Source organism: Microtus oregoni, unplaced genomic scaffold (assembly GCF_018167655.1).
Source record: "Microtus oregoni isolate MIOR12 unplaced genomic scaffold, Mior012 000085F_ref0000168, whole genome shotgun sequence".
NCBI classification, from domain to species: Eukaryota; Metazoa; Chordata; class Mammalia; order Rodentia; family Cricetidae; genus Microtus; species Microtus oregoni.
Window position 1 is genome coordinate 1,355,391 of NW_024544551.1, and position 20,286 is coordinate 1,375,676.

General features: G+C 45.8%; 1 protein-coding gene across 1 annotated transcript in view; it reads left to right on the plus strand.

The window, feature by feature from the left end:
• Positions 1 to 7,913: 7,913 nt before the first annotated feature.
• LOC121441949 (tumor necrosis factor alpha-induced protein 8) overlaps positions 7,914 to 20,286 on the plus strand; it is a 111,738-nt gene continuing 99,365 nt past the window's right edge. Inside the window, exon 1 of the mRNA XM_041643370.1 lies at positions 7,914 to 8,049. Within this exon, the coding sequence (XP_041499304.1) occupies position 8,049 (1 nt within the window). The 5' untranslated portion in view covers positions 7,914 to 8,048. The remainder of the gene's footprint in view (positions 8,050 to 20,286) is intronic.

Below are 20,286 nucleotides of genomic sequence, written 5' to 3' on the forward strand. Positions count from 1 at the left end.
TGAACAAGTTGGGAACAGAAGGGGCATACCCCATCATAATAAGGGCTATATTTGACAAACCTATAGTAAACATTATATTAAATGGGGGAAGCAGAATATTCTATCTAAAATTTAGAATGAAACAAGTGTACTCACTCTTTCAACTCATACTCCGCATAGGCTTGATGCTTAGCTTCAGGAATAAGACAAGACAAAAAGCGGAACAAATGGGAAAGATAGAAGTCAAATTATTTCTATTTGCAGATGACATTATCCTCCACTTAAAAAACCTGAAAGATTCCATCAGAAAACTCCTGCCCATAAACACTTTGAGCAGAGTAGCAGGATACAAAATTAACGCAGAAAATCCACTAGCCTTTCTATATATCCATAGTGAACTCACTGACAAAGAAATCAGGGTGGGAGGAATCACATTTACAATAGTTCCACAAAATACCTAGGGATTAAGCCAAACCAAAAAAGTGAAATACCTCTAAAATAAACTTTAAGACAATGAAGAACGAAATTGAAGACATGAGAAAAAAAAGATTTCTTGAGTAGGAGGATCAACAGAATTAATATTATGAAAGGAGCTACATTATCAAAAGCAATACACACATTTAATGTAATCTCCATCAAAAGTTCAACAACATATTTCATAGAAGTAGAAAAAGAAAATCCTAAAATTCATATAGAATCACAGAAGACCCTAAATAGCTAAAGCCATTCCTTTCTTAAATTTATAATTTTTATGTGTTTTGGGTGTTTTGCCTGCATGTACATCTGTACAGAATGCATGCCCAGTACTAAGAGGATCCAGAAGAGAGGAACTGAAGTAATAGGTGGTTGTGAGCCATCATGTGGGGCTGGTAACTACCTGTGTCCTCTGGAAGAGTGCTTAGTAATCTTAACTGTTGAGCCATCGCTGCAGCCCCTACCGCAGTCCTTACCAGGAAGAGCAGTGCAGCTAGCAGTGGCACAGGCCTTTAATCTCAGCATTTGGGTGGCAGAGGCAAGCAGATCTCTGTGAGTTCATAGTCAGCCTGGTCTATATAGTGAGCTCTAAGACACTCAGAGCTACATAGTAAGTAAGATTTTGTCTCAAAAACAAAGTAATGCTAGAAATACCACAGTGCTGATCTCAGATTATATTTTACAGAGACATTGTAACAAAGCCAGAATGGTATTGGCACAAAAAAAGACAGGTAGACAAGTGGAATACAATAGATGACCCAGAAATAAATCCACTATGGTGGTTTGAATAAGAACCCCACCCCCCAACCCCCCACACACAGGTTCATATAGTTGAATGCTTAGTCATCAGCGAGTGGCATTAATTGAGAAGGGTTAGGAGGTGTGGCCTTGGAGGAAGTGTGTCTCTGGGATGGGCTTTGTAGCTTCAAAGGTTCCTGCAGCATGAAGATCCATATAAAGAACTTCAGCTACTCTGCCTATGTGCCAGCATCCTCCATTATGATGATAATGGACCAAACCTCTGAAACTGTAAGAAAGCCCCAATGAATTACTTTCTTTTAAAGAGTTGCTATTTTCACGGTGGCTCTTCATATGAATAGAATACTAAGACAGAATCTGGTACCAGGAATGGGGCATTGCTGTGGCTAGCCTGACAATGCCACTTGGTGGAATGTGGAGTTTTGGACTTTGAATTAGGAAAAGCAGTTGGATTTTTTAAGTCGGGCTTAATCGGCCTAACTTAGTAGGAGCATAGAAGACAATACTGAGGGTAATTTGATTGTTAATGTACCAGATTAGAGACTGGCAAGAGTTAATTTAAAAACCAAACCAATAAAACAAACAAACAAACAAAAACAATATGTCAACTAGCTGTTGATCCAAGTGAGATAAGAACACTAATTTTCCTACTACATTTTACACATCTTCTTAGTACAGAATAAACTTAAGTCCTGTAAGTATGACTGGATGCAGAGGATATTTGTGAGCAAAGTTAGAGGTAATTAGTAGTTATTAATGACAGTGATATAACTTGTCTGAGATTACAAAGTGTCCCTCAACATTTTACCCCCTCTCCCCACAAACACAAACTTTGCTGTTTCTTCTGTTAGCACCTGGTGGGGTGGTTACAAGCGTAATTGGTTCTAGTAAAGTGGGTTATTCTGAGAGCTTTTCATTTTTGTATTTTTTTATTTTAGCATTTTTATGTTACAAAGGAACATAGGAATGGACAGACTGAGGAAAACCTGTTATTTGATGTGGGAGTGTCATATATCAATCTGTTGATTTCATTGGTTAAGCAATAAAGAAACTGCTAGGCCCATTTGATAGGCCCACCCTTAGGTGGGTGGAGTAAACAGAACAGAAGGCTGGGAGAAAGAAGCTGAGTCAGTGAGTCGCCATGATTCTCACACTCCAGACAGACGCAGGTTAAGATCATTCCTGGTAAGCCAGCTCGTGGGCTACAGCAGATTATTAGAAATGGGCTAGTCCAGGTGCGAGAGCTAGCCTAGAAGAGGCTAGATAGAAATGGGCCAAGCGGTATTTAAAAGAATACAGTTTCCGTGTAATTATTTCGGGTAAAGCTAGCCGTGGGGGCGGCCGGGTGCAGGGGACGCAGCCCGCTCTTATTACTACAACATGTATTAATAGAATCTGATCCATGTGGCTAGAAGGGATGGTTCAGAGAAGACCCAGAGAATTGGGAACAGGCCTGCTCTAATGGAGGTAATGGGGGACCCATATTAATAGAATCTGATCCATGTGGCTAGAAGGGATGGTTCAGAGAAGACCCAGAGAATTGGGAACAGGCCTGCTCTAATGGAGGTAAGGAGACATAAGTGAGGATGATGGTGGCGTGCCGGGGGGCTAGACAAGATGATGAACAACTCTATCAGTTTTTATATTTTCTGTGAACAAGGAGGGAATATACATTAAAAGAAAGGCTAGGGGAGTGGGAAAGACAGCTGGATGACCTCACTATGCAGATTAGTATCCAGGCTCCATGATGACTCAGCCGCCTTTGGGTGTTGTGAATCTGCTGCATTAAGTTTCACACATTTTGATCCATAAGCAGCCCTTAGGAAAAACATGATGTCTAGAAAGGGTTTCCAGCTAGACCAATAGTAATGCTGGGGCCAAAGACTGAGGAACGCAGGCAAGAAAGGGAGTACCCCACAGGTGTCACATGACTTTCCTGGGGGACCATAAAAGGAGTGGTTATTCACATTGAAGAGAGAAGGAACAGAGAGACCAAAGAACAACGCCACCGGGTCCAGCATGGGAAAACAAACGCAGATATTGGTGTTACTGCTGGAGTGTGAGGAATTTGTGAACTGTGACAGCAGGGAAGAGTCCTACTTCCAGGGGTTTTTACAGACCTCTTATGTACTTTATAGCTAAGATTATGGCTGAGGCAGGAGTGAGCAGAGGTTGGAGTAGCAAAGAACAGTGTTATTATAGGTGTGTGACCTTTTCTCCTCCCTTTGAGAGGGAGTGCTAACAGTCCCTTTCCCTTGCACCTTGCTACTTGCTATATAGGTCTGTAGGCGGACTTTTTTCTCCACCTACCAGTTCCCAGATAACCTACACAAAGACAATATTAATTCTAAAGCTCAGCCAATAGCTCAGGCTTGTTTTTATATAACTCTTACATTTAGATTAACCCATATTTCTTTTTTTTTTTTTTTTTTTTTTTTTTTTTTTTTTTTTTGGTTTTTCGAGACAGGGTTTCTCTGTAGCTTTGGTGCCAGTCCTGGAACTAGCTCTTATAGACCAGGCTGGCCTTGAACTCCCAGAGATCCGCCTGCCTCTGCCTCCCGAGTGCTGGGATTAAAGGCGTGCGCCACCACCACCCGGCCCCATATTTCTTATCTATGTTTTGTCCTGTGGCTTGGTACCTTTTCTAAGTATGGCATGCCCATCTGAGCTCTCCTTTGACTCTGTCCTCCTTCTTTCCACAGTTCTCTGTATCCGACTGTCCCACCTATGCTTTCTGTCTAGATACTGGCCAGACAGCTTTTGATCAAACCAATCTGAGTGAAAAATCTTCACAATGTACAAAAAGACAATTCCACAGCATAGGTCTGTTGGTTTTGTTGCCATGGCTGTTTGGTCAAGGCCTCCCAGAGGCCTCCTCAGCCACTCTGCTTCATGGTGGCATTCACCATGTCAAACCTGGAGGAAACCGCTCACACACTGAAACAAGCAACAGTGAGAGTGAATGGAGCTGAATTTTCAGCTATCAGGGCATCCTGGTGACTCACAGCAGTCGTACAAAGAGGCCAAGTCTCATTAAGGCTTTGTGCTTTGTCCCAAGACATCCAGTGGGTGTGTGGCAGATCTAGTATTAGAACTCTCAAATGGTGGTGACAAACACCACTTGGTGGCTGTAAATGCTTTATGGTTTGGGTCTGGAATCTCCCCAGACAAGCTCACATTCTGAACGTTCAATCTTGAGCTTGCTGTGCTATTTTCAAAACCGTGGGAGGCAGGCCCTGGATGGCAGAAGTGGCAAGGGGTGGGCCTTAGAAAGTTATCCACGCTTCTGGTTTCCGCCTGCATTCTGCTCCCTGGCCCATTCCATGTGAAAAATCCCTGCACGGTTTTCATGGTCCTGGCCCACAGATAGAACCACTATGCCCCGCCTCCTCACCACTGTAGACTGCACCATATGAAACCCGACCCAAACGAACCTTTCATCTCCTTACGTTGTTTTGCAATATTTTTCACAACAATAAGGAAAGCAGCCAGTGCGGGAGGCACTGAGACAGGCTGTCTAGCTGTTTGACAAAGAGGCTGCTGGAGGTACGCAAACACTTGCCACCCTAATTTAGTGACACCACTGCAGACTCTGGAGTTTTTAGAACACATCTGCTTGCTTTTTTTTACTTTACTCCTTGGGAAATACTACCTGTGGTGGTTACTCCATTCGGAAACCTTGTAAAACAACCTCAATACTCTCTCCATTTCTAGGCCTTTTCTAAGTTCTGAGTCCACCTTACCCGTTCCATCCACTTTGGGCTAGGTTAGGCATTTGGCACAAACTTTTATCTGTAGTTCCATAGGTCATAAATCCAGTATGGAGTCTCACCAGTATCAGATTACGGCATTTGAAGGACCGAGTTACTTTCTGGAGGTCCTCAAGAGAGAAACATTTGCTTGCTTATTTTGATGCATGGCACAGTTTAGTTCTCAGGGATATAAGGCTTATTTATGTCCCACACCCTTTTTGAACAGTTATTTGAGGTCTGTTCAAGCTTCTAGAGGCAACCCATGGTCTTTGGCTCAAGCCCCAGGCCGAACATCTTGTCATATTTTCAATCTCTGCCCCAGTGTGCTCCCATTTTAGGTGACCCATATAAGTAGACTAGGCTCACCTAACAATCCAAGGTAATGTCCCCATTTCACTGTTCTTAGCTTTATTCATGACTGTAAGATTCCTTCTGCCGCGTAAGGTTACACATTCACAGTTTCTGTGGGTCAGAGACTGGACATCTCTCTGTGAGACATTGTTTTGTCAACCACAGCATCTCGCCAGCCGTGTTTCCTCAGCTTATTGATCATGCTACCTGACTCTGTGGTCCTTTATGTTGTTTCCATATTTGAAAGACTTTTTAAATTAATAGAACAACATTTGAAACATCAAATGAAACAACATTTGAAACATGTTTTGTTCTGCCTCCTCCACCCAAGGGTCCTGGAAGATGAGAGACTTTAGTACCACCCAAGGGTCCTGGAAGATGAGAGACTTTAGTTTTGGCTCTGGTCTATTGCTTTAGTACCACCCAAGGGTCCTGGAAGATGAGAGACTTTAGTTTTGGCTCTGGTCTATTGCTTTAGTACCACCCAAGGGTCCTGGAAGATGAGAGACTTTAGTTTTGGCTCTGGTCTGTTGCTTTAGTACCAGTCCCACCACTACTTCTCCTCTCTTCCGGTCCTTTGTGCATTATTCCTTTAATATTAGTAATAATGATATTTTGTAGAGTGACAGGACCTCACTACATAGCCTTGGCTGTCTTGGAGCTCACTATGTAGTCCAGGCTGGCCTCAAACTCTCAGAGATCCACCCACCTGATTCTGCTTCTGAGTGCTGAGAGGCATGCGCCACAGTACCTGGTCCCTGATCCTTTGTAATGTGGGAAAATGCTTGCCACTTATCGTGTGACAAAACATTTTTTGGGGGGGACGAAACACACATGTCTACCCACCCCAGAGAGTGATCCCAAAGTATGGATACCACCAAAGTCCAACTTGGTGAACCAAGGAGATTTATTGGGGTTACTTTCAGGGATGTGGGTGAGGGGTTACTTAAAGGAGCAGAAATGACTCAAAGACAGATGTGTCACTAAAGCCCACCCCGGCATGGGTAACAGCTCACAAAAGCTGGGAAACCTGCAGTACGGTGCACAGCCTGTGCTCCACAGGTTGGAGAGTGTTCTCTCTGGGTGACTCTGTTTTAAACCTCCAGACAGCTCAGGTGCTTTCTCTTTCTTCCAGGCAAGCTGCTCTGGTCTCATTGTGGTGCTGGTGCTTGCAGCTCTGCTTCCTCCTGTATGTTTTTATTGTTTTCTCTGTAAGGGAGGGCTCTAGTGAATCTGACTCATTTCAGGGACTTCCTGAAGTTATTTTGAGCTTTTTTATTTTCCTGCTTACTGGGAGCTTTATCCGAGATGGAATGTTTTCATCTAGAAGGAAACTTACACACCACCACTGCTCCTTCCTTGGAAAAGACTAGGAAGTTCCCACTTATCCAAACCCAGCTTCCAGAAAAATTGTCTGGTACCTCTGATGCCTCATTACAGGCCCAGACAGTAGACTGGGTGAAACCCATGCTGCTGTGATTTTGTCTGTTTCAGCAACCCAGTCTTTGCTTTCTTTCCTCTGCTCCAGTCAATCTGCCCTTTCCTGAGGGTACAGCTTTCTTTGAGCAGTCTCTTAAACCTTCCTTCTTTTCACTAAATTCTGATTGCTATTAAGACCTATCTCATAGACTGTTGAGAAGATTAGAATGGTCACGTGCACATATTAAATTCGTCAATACTGTTCTCAACGCCTTGCACAGAGCTAGTCGTGTTAGTGAATGTTTATGCGACAGGTGGGTTCCTCTCACTCCCATGTAGATGGTCCTTGCCACTTACAATAGCCACCCAGGAATGGCCCTTAAACAGAAGGAAGTCCCAGAGTCGGCTTTGTCCTGCTGTTTCCTCTGGAGGCTATTGTTCCTCAGGTAAAGTCAGACAGTCACACTGGAGTGTGTGAGTTTGAGCGTGCGTGTCCAAGACCACAAGCTTCCCGCGAGAAGCCAAGAGGAGACTTTAACCCAGAGATAAATGGTATCCCACAACTGCTGACAATGGAAGCCAAAGATCTGCAAGCGCTTAGAATGTCATTGGGTAATCTTAAAACGAGGAGAGAAAGAGCGAAAAGGATGGAAGGGAGGCAGGATCCAGAGACCTCCACAAGTCGTCAGTCACATATATGGGTTAAGTGTCTGGCAGGGTGTACACGAGCTCGGCACTATTTGACCACACATTTATGCAAAGAAACAGATCTCTCAAGCAGGTCTTGGCCGCCAGCACCCAGAGGTCTGGGCTACTCTGTGAGCGTCCATTCTGTCCTAGGTTGGCAGCACCAACCACTGCGTTCAGGGGCCCTCAGAGAGGTGCTGGTCCAGCCGCCCCGCCACCAGTCCCCGGCCACACTGCTCTTTCTCCGCCTCCAGACCCCGCCCTAGCTGGTGGCCTTTGCTTCGCCTCCGGCCCAGCAACTCAGCCCCTCCCCAACTGCCCCTTCCGCAGAGTCCCTGCCCCGGCCACGCCCCTTTCCCACCACGCCACGCCCCTGACCTCCTCCCTGCTTCGCCACAGCAACCTGGCCACTCCTTTCGTCCACCTCCCAGCTCCGCCCCGGCATTGCAGGCTCCGCCCCTGCCTCCTCCCAGCCCCGCCCCAGGGGCGAGCTCCACTTCTCCCGCGCTGGGGCCCGCCTGGGGTTGTTAGGGGTCCGGGAGCGGCCAGCGGTCCAACCTCTGAGGGTCGACGTTGCGGGACTGTCCCGCTCTTCTCTCGTTCCGGCGCCACCGCGCCCTTCCTCCGAGTAAGTGCTTCCCTCCTAGGAGTGGAGGCTGGGGAGGCGGGGGTAGGATCAAAAGAATAGTAATGATAAAACCGGACGCTATTTTGGGACTTTTAAAGTGCTCCTGGGGACGCACTTGCAATTCGCCCAGAGCTTCGGCCGTGAGAGTGGGTGTGAGTGGGCGCGTGTGGGGAGTGCAAGTGAGTGTGAGCGCGTGGGAGAGCGCAGCTCGGGAAGTCCCATAGTTTTACCGTGCCCGCCCCGCACTGTGGATCCCCGTTCCGCTGCTGGGATTCTACCGCCTGGGCGACCTCCTCCAACTCCTTCGTTGAACCCCTCTCCACACCCCTCCCTTTCTTCTCTGACTTTCTTCTTGTCATGTCCTCCCGGTAACCAACCTCAAGCGCTGAAGCAAGGCTTGCCTGTGTTCAGGATGCCCCAGATTGCAGAATGAGATGCTGGCCTCAGATTGTTATCCAATCCTGCATTGTAAAACCGTCAGCGACCAGTTTTGCTTTAAGATCGTGAGGTGAAGAAAGTTGTATGCCTGTGTGCGGTTCTGAATGTCCCACGTGCTTACCCGTGGTGCCGAGCTTCCAGCACCTGCTGGGAGAACACCTGATGGGTTCCCAGGGCCTGATGACCCAGGACTGCTGATACGCTTTTTCAAGACCAGTCTGATCAAAAACGACTTGGGCATCTGTAAGATGTTCATTGACTCAGCAACACCATGTTTCTAAAACAATTGATTTCCTAACTCACAGCACCAGCAACTGTAGTTACTGCCCAGTGTTGAAACAGTAACGTCCTTGGGTTGCTTAAGTCTGACAATTTCATCCTATTATAAATTATTTTTATTGAGGAGGGATCATCAGTAACTCTCACTGCAGAGAGCATATTTCTACACAGAAAGATTCCTTCATCAGTTTGCAGCATCCTAACAGACTTATGGTGCTTGCGTTCCCGAGTTCCCATCTAGTCATAATTTCTGGTTTTCCTACAGCTCAGTTGGTTTTTACTGTGTGTTTGCTGTGGAAGTAGAATTCCCATGAAACGTCTTCCACATCTTTGTTGAGAATCCTCTTGGATGCTGGTAGGGAAACGACACTTTGAATACAAATTATTTCCCGAGGTGCATGGCTAACAAAACTTTGTAGCTAAAGAAAAGAACCCTAACAGGGTGGCTTTTAAGCCACCAGCCTGCTTTGGTGGCTGCAAGGTAAGAGCTGCTAAATCACTCTTAAGCGCTGCTTATCACAGCAGATATTTTTATCATGCAATGAATCCTGTATTACACAAAGGTGTTTCCACACTGGTTTAACTAAGGAAACATTATACTTTGCAGTGTAAACATATGACTCCATTTCTGTTTAGGGACAGAAATAATTATCACACTTAATTAAACACCTGGAAACATTTATTGCCACCTTCTAATTAAATCTGTCATAGGGAGTGAAGTCAACACCTTATCGTTAATATTCGAGGTAGTAATATAACTATCTTTTCTTTGGTCTTTTGGGATGCTGTTTCCCTCAGTATAGATTAATCTCAGCCTCCACTTCCCACTTTCGGAGCTTTTGCTTGTAAAGAAAGTAAATAAAGCTTAGGAAAGTAAACTAGGTCTCCTCTCCCTGTAAAATGTAAATAGTTTAGATAATGAATGTCTTGTGCTTACTGCTCTCGTGACAGTTTTAGATTTTATAATCTTACTAGATTTCCTGATTTAAGAGTCGAGTAAATCATCAAATGGAGGAATGTGCCACCAAAAGTGTAGCCATCTTGCACCAATTGTAAACACTATCTTCACGGGAGATTTACTCAACTGTGCCTTTTGTTCTCATGAGTTTGTGCTTACTAAGGAAAGGAAAAGGGGCTTGCTGGAATTGGAAATCTCATCTTTGCTGTCTCTTAACTCTCTGTCCTATTTTGCTGTCTTTTGTGGCAACATCATGACCAAAAGTAACTAGGAAGGGGGAAAGTTTACAGTAGTGTTATTGAGGAAAGTCAAGGCAGGAACTGAAGCTGAAGCTGGAGAAACAATGCTTAGTGGCTCAGTCCCCATGAACCTAGGGCTACCTGCCCAGAGGTGGTACTGGCCACCATGGTCTGGGTCCTCCCACAATAATCGTTCATCAAGAAAATGACCACACCGACTTGCCCATAGGCCGATCTCATGGAGGCCATTCCTCAGCTGAGGTTCCCTCTTGTCCGGTGAAACTGTTGTGTATGTCAGTCTTACCAAATTTAACCAGCACACTTTCCATGTGTTGTTAGATACAGTCTCTGCCTGGGTTTTGAGCATATGTAAGGACAGACTGACCGTGCTGGGCCCCTGACAGAAACCAGGGCTGAGTGCTCTGTATTGGCCTGGCACAGAGGGTTTGCAAGGTCAGCTTTTCTGCCGTTTTCCTTCTGTTGAAATCAGAGGAAAGGGTATGTGGGGAGAAGTGATTGCATCTAAACAGTGCTCATTGGAAAATGCTGTGTGTGTGTGTGTGTGTGTGTGTGTGTACGTGTGTGTGAGAGAGAGAGAGCGAGAGAGCGAGAGAGAGAGAGAGAGAGAGAGAGAGAGATTTCTAAGGGAAAAAGGGAAAAACAGTAAATTGTTGAATTTGAGTGGGCCATCGTGTCAGCGCAGTTAAGCTTCTGCCCTGGAGTTAGCCCTACTTTGAAGCAACACCGCCCTACTTGGAGATTTCACTCAGACTCAGATGTGAGTTCCACACTTAGCAGAGTGGCGCTTCGCCATCCTCTCAGTTTTAACACGGTAGACGTTGAAAGGAAACAAGGTAGTGACTTCCAGGAGTCAGGGGAGAGATAACAGTGACAAACACAAGCCCCCTGTGTTCTCCGGGACAGAAAGAAAGGCGGAGAGCCACGGGGAAGCACTGGGAATCTTAACTTAATCCCAGTGCACAGGGCCAACCCGACAGAGTAGACGGTTTGTTCTGATTTGGTATTTTTAGGGCTCTATGGCTGATACAGAAACTAAGAAGGGAAATACAGGTGGTGCCTGGCCAGCGTAGCTTCTCTCACCTTCCTGCTCCGTTTCTTACACTGCCCACATCCTGCATTTAATACCAAAGCTTACAGTAAGAACTTAACAAACACCCCAAAGATGCTCTTAACTCAATATTAGTACTTCCTTGTAGCAAAGAGTCCTTTTCATATTCTGGTATCCCATATCTGGTTTTGGTGACTGGGGACTGCAGCTTCTAGACTTTTCTTCTCTGATGCTACTGTCCAACAGATGGAGATGAATGTTTCATGGAGGGGAGGAAGAAGAAAGGGAATATCTTGTCACAAAACGTAAATGAAGAATAATCCCCAGTGGAAGCTGGTTGATTTTTAATTTTTGTTTTGGCCTGAAGATAAAGAAATGAGTCAAAAATAGAAGGTGGGCGATTTCAGAATGCCAGTCAAGAGGTACCTTTGAAGCCACTTCTCAGTGGTCCTTGACCACAACACCCAGGGCTATTCAAATTTGGAGGCACCCAGTTCCTCATTCTAGCATGTAGGAGGCGAGTGAGCGCCACTCATTCTTGCAGCAGCATTAATTGAGCTCTTAGTGTATGCCTGGTAGTTCATAGCTTTCTCTTGTGTATCTGATGCCCTGGAAGGCTGGTAGCTTTGTACAGAGAAGGACATTGGTGAGAAGGGGATCCCTGCGGGTGACTGGATAAAAGCAAAGTGAACTAAAAACTTCTTGTGTTTCACAAAGGAAAGGTACTTACTGAGTATAGTAGAAAGATTCTCTAAATTATTTTTATTTCTCAATGATTAGAAACTACACCGGGCACATTTGCCTGACAGAACAGCAGTAAGCCTGATTCTATATTTTCTTTCCTTAAACATTTGTGTCAAGCATGGATGTTACCTGGGAAAAGTGTTTAAAAACATCCCCGTCTCCGCAGTAACCGGGTAATACCTTTTAGGGGACAGTTGCTTTTTCTGTAGAAGCAAATATTTGTGGTCCAGGACTAAAGTAGGAGGTCGCTGGAAAGCGCCAATGCAGGAGCCCGTCAGACCAGTTTACAAACAAATCTTAGGTTTAATTCTTTGATAACGATGAGAGTAAAGGTCAGATTTTTTTTTTCCATGCTCGTTTCCTCGGTGATGGGAGTAACAGCGGCTGGCTTAGTCAGGAAGTGCTTGGTTAGGATGACCCCACTGCTGTCAGCTGCTCTTGTCTCAGCCACCACAGGCTATGTTACTTTGAACGACTGACATCAGCTCTCTGGGCCTGCTTCCTCAGAGTTGGTGACACGATTTGCATCATATGATTGCTGTGCGGACTAAACTAAAACCTTCTCAGACACTCAATTAGTGGTAGATTTATTTTAGTTAGCCAAGTTGGTGTCCTCTCAGGAAGGTGCTGATGACCCTGGGCTATTGTAGAATAAGAAGGATAGTGGTAAATTGTGCTGGTTGTACTTGTAGCATGAGTGTCTCCCCCCCACACACACACACAAAAGGCAGATGAGCCCAGTGAGCAGAGTGAGAATAGCACACTTACCCTGAGTTCCTGCTGCAGGATTACATGATTCTATGACGGCGATGCTGCTGCTGAAGGAGCCAGCGCAGGACTGCTGAGTTTGTGTGTCCATTCTCCCTGCACATGAGGGATGCTTTTTTATTCTTATCTTATGTGCATCGGTGTTTGGCTTGCATGTGTGTCTATGTGAGTGTGTCGGATTCCCAGGAACTGGAGTTACAGACAGTTGTGAGCTGCCATATGGGTGCTGGGAATTGAACCCAGGCCCTCTGGAAGAGCAGCCAGTGCTCTTAACCACTATGACATGTCTCCAGCCCCTGGGGGATGCTTTTAAGACCTGTTATAATGAAGCTGTGACTAGTGAACTGGTCTTTCACCGCTCCCATGTTTCAAACGGGTATTGAAGAAATAGCATCCGACACAGATAGCTGCCCATGGCTTTGCAAGGAACTCGCTTGGGCTGATGTATCCTTACCCTAAGTATGAACTCCAGGAGACAAAAGGGCAGGGAAATGGTGCTCTTCTGGGAACACAGGATTGAGCAAAGCATGCAGTAAATGATTGGATATTTGAAAGGAGCCAAACAGTAGAAAGTGGCCCAGACAGCCTTCTTACCTCTTCAGGCTGAGCTCACTTAGAATAAACCTCTCCACTCCTAAACCTGATTTATTTGTTTGTTTGGTGGATTTTTTTTTCCCTTTTTCTTTTCTTAAGACAGGATCTCTACATACTTCTGTCTGACTTGGAGCTCAGTGTGTAGACCAGACTGGCCTTGAACCCACAAAGATCCTCCTGCCTCTGTGCTACCGGCTGATTTATTTATTTTTAAAGATGAAAATCTGCTGAGAGGTTAAGAACATTCTTTGTTCGTGCAGAGAGCCAGGGTTCAGTTCCCGGCACCCACTCTGGGTAGCTCAATGCCACCTGTAACTCGAGCTCCAGGGGAATCTGGCTCCTCCAGCCTCTGCCTCTACCAGAACCCGGTACCTGCACTCCCTTGTGCACATACACACACTCTCACATACGCCCATGCACATAATAATAAATCTGAAAAGAATTCTTACAAAATGGACTCGAACGGAAACAGCAGGTGCAGAGGCTGTGGTATATGCCATGGCAGCCTTGTTACCCATGCTTTCTCATCCTGGGCTGTCCGTCTGACTGTGACCAGAGTCACACACATGCAGACACCACACCAAAGGCCATGGCCTTATGCGCAAAGGTGCCAGCACAATGTTGGCAGCAGATTTCAAAGTTCAAGACAGGCTTTGATGACTCAGACCTTTAAGAAGCAAGCCCGGCGTGTGACTAGTCCATCATGAAGTGATCAGGAAACAACTTCTTTATTTTCCCTTCTCTCTCGCTAAAACGATGAGGTAGTCTTTCTGGGAAATGGCTGGTGCTTGATTAAATAACCCTGTCACCACTTTTGTGTAGACAGGCCCCCACTGACTCACAGGGTGTACCTGGGAGAGGTGACTGAGCTCAGACCTCCTCAGCTTCCGGAGAGGACCTCTGTTTACATGCTCGGCCCCTCTGCTCCTTGGCTTTTATAACCTGCAGCACTGGTAGGACCCAAAGGCACAGCTGCTGTTTGTTGCCCCTTCAGGAGACTCTGTGTTGCTGGAGAACTTGGGTGGCCGTGAGGAGTCCCACCCTGCATGGTGGATTGTGCACTGGCTGCCTTCCCAGCAGGAAGCCTCTGCTCCAAGAGCAGAGTTTGGGACTTTTCTGGGAAGCCAAAAAGGTGACTGTGTCTGCTGTCTGCATCTTCTGGCTGAACAACATGTCAGTAACTGGGAAAACTTGATGTTGTAGGTGAACGTTCTTGGGTTCCATTACCAGGGTAGACGGGGGAATCTGTTTCTACTCCCTGCTCTACCCTCCCTCCTCCCATGCTGGGAGCTAACGCAAGGCAAAATGAGAACCTCTAGCCTGGGAGAGCTGTTCTCATGTCTTGTTTGAGAAAACTTATTTGGATAGCAGATATCTACAGGGATTTGGGTGTGTGCGTGCCTCTCTCTCTCTCTCTCTCTCTCTCTCTCTCTCTGTGTCTGTGATTTCTGCATATGCACATGAGAAGCGGGGTACATATATATTTCTGTATGTGTATGTGGGGGCGGCGGCAGGGACCCGTGTGCATGTCCATGTATAGGCCAGAGGCTGATGTCAGGTGTCTTTTTCTAGCACTTTCAAGTTTGGGGACAGGTTAGTTCATTGACCCTGAAGCTTACAAATTCAACTAGACTGACTCTTGAGGTCCAGGGATCTGCTGTCTCCACCACACTGGGGTACCCACCTGCCCCCTAGAACTGAGATTACAGATGCATGCTACCAAGCTGGGGGTCCAAACTCAGGTCTTCCTGCCTGCACAGCAAGTACGTTCGCCACCAAACCATCTCCTTAGTGCAGGATTATTATTCTCTGTGTACAGGGGGGCTTTAAAGGTGAATGAACATTGAAATGAATTATACGCAGAGAATACATACCCATCTTTTTTTTGTAAATTATTTAACTTTATGAGCATTGGTATCAGATCTCCTGGAACTGGAACTGGAGTTACAAACAGCTGTTATCTGCCTTGTGGGTGCTGGGAATTGAACCCAGGTCCTCTGGGAGAGTAGCTGCTGCTCTCAACCACTGAGCCAGCTCTCCAGTCCCTGCATACCCATCTTAAGAAATAACCAAGTCGTTTTGTTTTTTCAAGTCAGTCCTCACTGGATTGGAAGTGTTGACAATCAAAACTTGTAGTGGTACACCCAGAAATAAATCCACATTTGACATCCAGGGAAGGTCACGTAGGAGGATGTGTTCAGCCTCCAGTGGCTGGAAATCTGTCAGTCATGCACGATGGTTAACTTTGTGGGTTTGCTGTGTGGCTGTCCTGAGCACGTTACAAGAGCTCTGTAGGTGGCTGGTCTAGGATGACGTCCTTCTTTCAAGCCTGGCCTGACTTGGAGCCGCCTAGTGACCCATTTTCCCTAACCCAGCCCTGTTGTTCTACCCCTAGGGTCTAGAACCTCCAGGAATAACCTGTCTTGCTCTCACATTTCCTCCTTGACTGTGCAATTGTAGGCAACCAGAAATAGACCGTTGATTTTTTTTTTCTTTGAAGCCATCCTGCTATAACTTCTGCTTTTCTTTTCCCTTCCATGAATTTTGGGTTGTGTTAGTACCCAAGACCTCCTTTCCTTCTACGGAATTCTGATGACTTTGAAAGTTATCATTCTAATAGGGGTTATGGAAAGAATGGATAATAAAGGCATCATCCTGATGACAGTACTAATCTCAGTTAATCTGCTGCTTTTGCCTTCTGGCTTTAAATATTTAATTGGTTATTAACAAGGATGAAGATGGATGGATTTGAGTCTAGCCACTGCCCACTAGGCTTGAGGGCCCAAATCCAGTACACCAGGCCTTCCAGCCTCGCCGTTTGAGGAGTGAGCAGATGGAAGAATGGGCAGTGACTTTGGAGACAGATGGCGGGAGAGAATGAACCACCTTCTGCCTGATGCACGATATAAACACATCCTCTCCAAAACGGTCCCTTTAATCACCCTTAAAATTCTTTTTCCTTTTATGGCTCCCGTTAGCACGTGTACAGTCATGGTAGGAGTGGGCCTGTCGGAGGCTGCCGGAATACCTAGTTCTGAGTCTAAGATAAACATACCGGAGGCTTGGCTTCTCCAGGGGCATCTCTCTGTGGTTAGCAGATGGCTACCTTCCCTCTGTGTCCTGCTGTGATGTCTCTGGTGTCTGTCCCTCTTATTAGGCCAACATTCATCCTTATGGCTTCATTTAACCTTAATTATCTCTTTACTATCTCCATATATGGTCACATTGGGAATTTAGGACCTTGAAATAAAAAACTTAAGAGGGACACACTTCTATGCATAATAACCAGGTTTTATAGAAATTAAAAGGCGAGAAAATTTTTCCTTTTAAATTTAGCAATTTACCCTGTAATGTGTGAGTGTGTGCATGCATGCACACTTGTGTGTCATAGTACATGTGTGTAATGTGTGAGTGTGTGCATGCATGCACACTTGTGTGTCACGGTACATGTGTGAATGTGTGAGTGCGTGCATGCATGCACACTTGTGTGGAAGTCAGAGGACAATTTATGGGAGTCAGTCTTTCATCACGTGGGTTCCAGGCATCAAACTCTGGTTGTCAGGCTTGGTGACAAATGCCCTTACCTGATAAACCATCTTACTGGCAGGAAGAAGTTGGATTTTTGTTTTGTTTTTATTTTTAATTTACCTATTCGCTTGATGTATTTGAGGTCCTGTCATTTTTACTGGTGACCCAAATGTATATCTGATACATTTTTGTTCTTCAAGTTTGAAAATTTTCCTTTTTTATTTTAGTTTCTTTGTGTGTGTGGCCTACAGGTTGATGCCAGGTGTCTTTGCTAATTGCTTTCTACCTTATTTTTGTACTTAGGGTCTCTCAGTGACCCTGGAACATGGTGACTCGGCTAAACTGCCTAGCCAGCCCAGGGGTTGTCCTTTCTCTCTGTCTCCCCAGTGCTGGGGGTACATCTGGCTTCTTTATGTTTCTGAGTGGGTCTTGGGGGTAGGAACTCAGGTCCTCGTGCTTGCCAGCAAGGTCTTTACCAACCGAGCCATCTCTTCCGACCCATGAAGAACTTTCTATAGTATTTTTTGTAGTTGAGATCTGTTAGCAATGGATTCTCGCGATGTGCCTGCCTGGTGCCTCTGTGTATCGTTTCCTCTGCGTATGAGGACACCAGTCAGGGTGGGAAAGGCCCAATCCCAGGAGTGCTTTGCTTTAACAGACTCAGTTCTTTAACGGTTCTGTCTTTAGACAAACTGATCTTGGGGAATGTCTTTTTACGATAACACTGCTATCACAAAACACCCAACACTGGGTAATTTATAAAGAAAATAACTTAGCCAGGTGGTGGTACACACCTTTAATCCCTTCCCTCAAGGGAAAATGCAGGCAAATCCCTGAGTTTGAGGCCAGCCTGGTCTATAAAACAAGTTCTGGGACAGCAAGGGCTACACTGAGAAACTCTGTCTCAAACAAAAGAAAAAAGAAAAGAACTTTATTTCTCACAGTTCTGAGAGCTGAGGAGCCAGGCGTGAAGGCATCAGCAGTCTCTCCTAAAATGCTTTCTTGTTTATTCACCTGAGTTCACAGCCTGCATTTATAATGTTAGTCTATGAGGCTCCTGACTCAAATCGCTGCTCCAGAGACCTCATGTATCAGTCCCGTCACCTTAGGATTTTATGTTCAGTGACGGCCAGATCATACTCATCAAGGACATTTGGTATGCAGCTAAGGGGGTGCCCCAGTCATAGTGGTTTTAACAGTAAGATCACTAAATTATTTTATGTGAAGGGTAGTCCGTGGTTGTCATCAGCGGCTTCAACAGTGTCATTCGTCTCCCTCTTTCTCTTCTCTCCATAGCATGGGCAGACCGCGGTTTCTTTAGCAGTGGGCATGGCCCGCCAGCCTCATCCAGAGGCAAGTAGTGGGGAAGTGTGTGTGTGTATGTGTGTGTGTGTGCGCACGCGCTGGGGGGCGCGGGGGGCGCAGGGCATGATGGAGGTGGCCATGGCACTGTCTCTTGTAGAGTCCTCTTCATTAGACGGGAAGGAGCTCTTTCCTGACATTTCTCATTGTCTATAGTCACACTTTAGAGGAAGCTGTGCGATTGGACAGTGGCCATGGAGGGAGACCTCTACTCGCCAGTAATTGTGTCAACGGGAAGAAGAAGGAGGGCTAGACACGTGGGATGGCCAATAGCATCTGGATTAGCCCCGAGTTGCCCACTAACAGGTTGCTGAGTTAGGGCTGCTCTTGACAATAATTCTAGTATTATTGTAATCATAACTCTCTACTGATGATGGTAATGGGACGGATATTTTTTTTTAAATTCTAATGTTTTAAAAAATTCTATATATTATAAAATAAAAATTATATATATTAAAAATCATAGGTGTGTAAGGATCACCAGCAGTAACTTTATCTTCTAGATCAGGGGCTTATTAAAATGGTATTCTTACTTTGGGGACATTGTTTTTGAGGACAGAAACACTCCTAACGTTTCCAGAAACTTTTACTACGTTGATAATCATGGCAAACATTTATCGAGTGCTGATGATGGGCCAGGCGTGTGTGCTGGCGCGTTCAGTTTCACCTTCCAAATGGAACCACAGGAAGGGACTACTGGTAATCCTCTCATCCAGGTGAGGAAGGTTAACCCACACCCACACACACACACCCGCAGCTCGTCCAGCTGACCTGGGGCCACACCATGACTCAGCTGCCTCACCACCGCTGCTCTGACTGCCCTAGGGGATTTGCTCCTCAGAATAGCTTCTAGGAACACTCTGATTTCCTGTGACCTCTTGGCAGCCATTAGGGCTCCGGCCAGATGGTTCTACGAGTAGCTGGCCTCCATACTTCGCTCTTTTTCACACTGTGGTGTTTTCAGTTGCTTCAAGGGTTGTGCTGAGCTGTCCACTTCACATTTCCTGGGGGGACACGTGTCTCTGCACTGCAAGAAACGCTGAGCATTTAACTGCCTTTTGTGTTCCCCGCAAGGTCTTCCCCTACAACTCCCCACCCAAGACTCGCGTGTCCCAAACTTGCTTTGAACTCCTGACGTAGCTGAGGATGACCTTGAACTCTCGATCCTCCAACTTCTACTTCTGGAGGACTGGGGCTGAAAACCAGGGCTAGGTCAGAAGTGTGTCAGTGGAGCGATGTCACCAGCCCAAGCAAAGTCATTTTAAATCAAAGCTGTCCTTAAGATATCTTGGAGCACATCCTTTCTTACAAGCTTCTAAGCGTGTTTTGAAATGTTATGTCAAGCTTTAGTTGCCCCGTACATGAAAATGATTTACCTTCAACACAGAAGCTTCACTAAAGCAGAATCCTGGGAGCCTGGTTCCCAACTCCTCTGTCCAGCATCCTGTGGTCCCTTCCATCAGAGCACTGGCATGGCTAGAGTTTCTTAAACATTTTAATCTTTTTTATAAATTGTAGACTAAAACACAAATACCGAATATCCACACAAAAGAAACCCTGACTTCCTGAGGTATTGTAAAGCAGGCACATGTCAGCAGTGTTAAGACAGCCCCTGGGTGTCCCAACCACACATCCCCTCTGTCCCTCCAGAACGTTGACCTGCTAGTGGGAAGTATTTCTTGGCGCCTCTCTTTGGCGATATCACCTAAGTGTGCTTTCTGTTACACAGAGCTTTAGTCTTGCTAACTTGACAGGAAACATTCTTGGTGTGTCTTCTAAATATCGTTAGTGAGCTGATCCCCTGGCAGCCTTCCTCTCCTCAGAACTCATGAAGGGGCGGGGCTGTTTCTGCAGGCTCCTCACTGTCATCAGGATGCAGCTCCTCCCTCCCTCCTGTTTCCTACATCTGGTTCCAGTGTGATGGGCTCAGGCGGGACCCCTCTGGCAAGATTCCTAGTGGTGGACTATGCTGTCCCTGGAAGGCCACTGGGCCTCTTTTCCCACTTTCTGAAGGATGCAACCACTGACCCACTGTGTCTAGATGGATCAGTTCACTGGAACTTGCAGACTGGGGTGTTTTTCACCTCTGCATTTTTATCATATCAATTGTAGGCAGAATAATTTTATAAAAGGAGACTCTTCTTTAATCATTAATTGGTTTCCTAGAGGTATAGTTTACAAAGGAACAGCCAGTTAACAGCTTATGTCCTCTGTGTTACCGAATTTTTCTAGAATTAGTTGTCTATCATTCTTGGAAG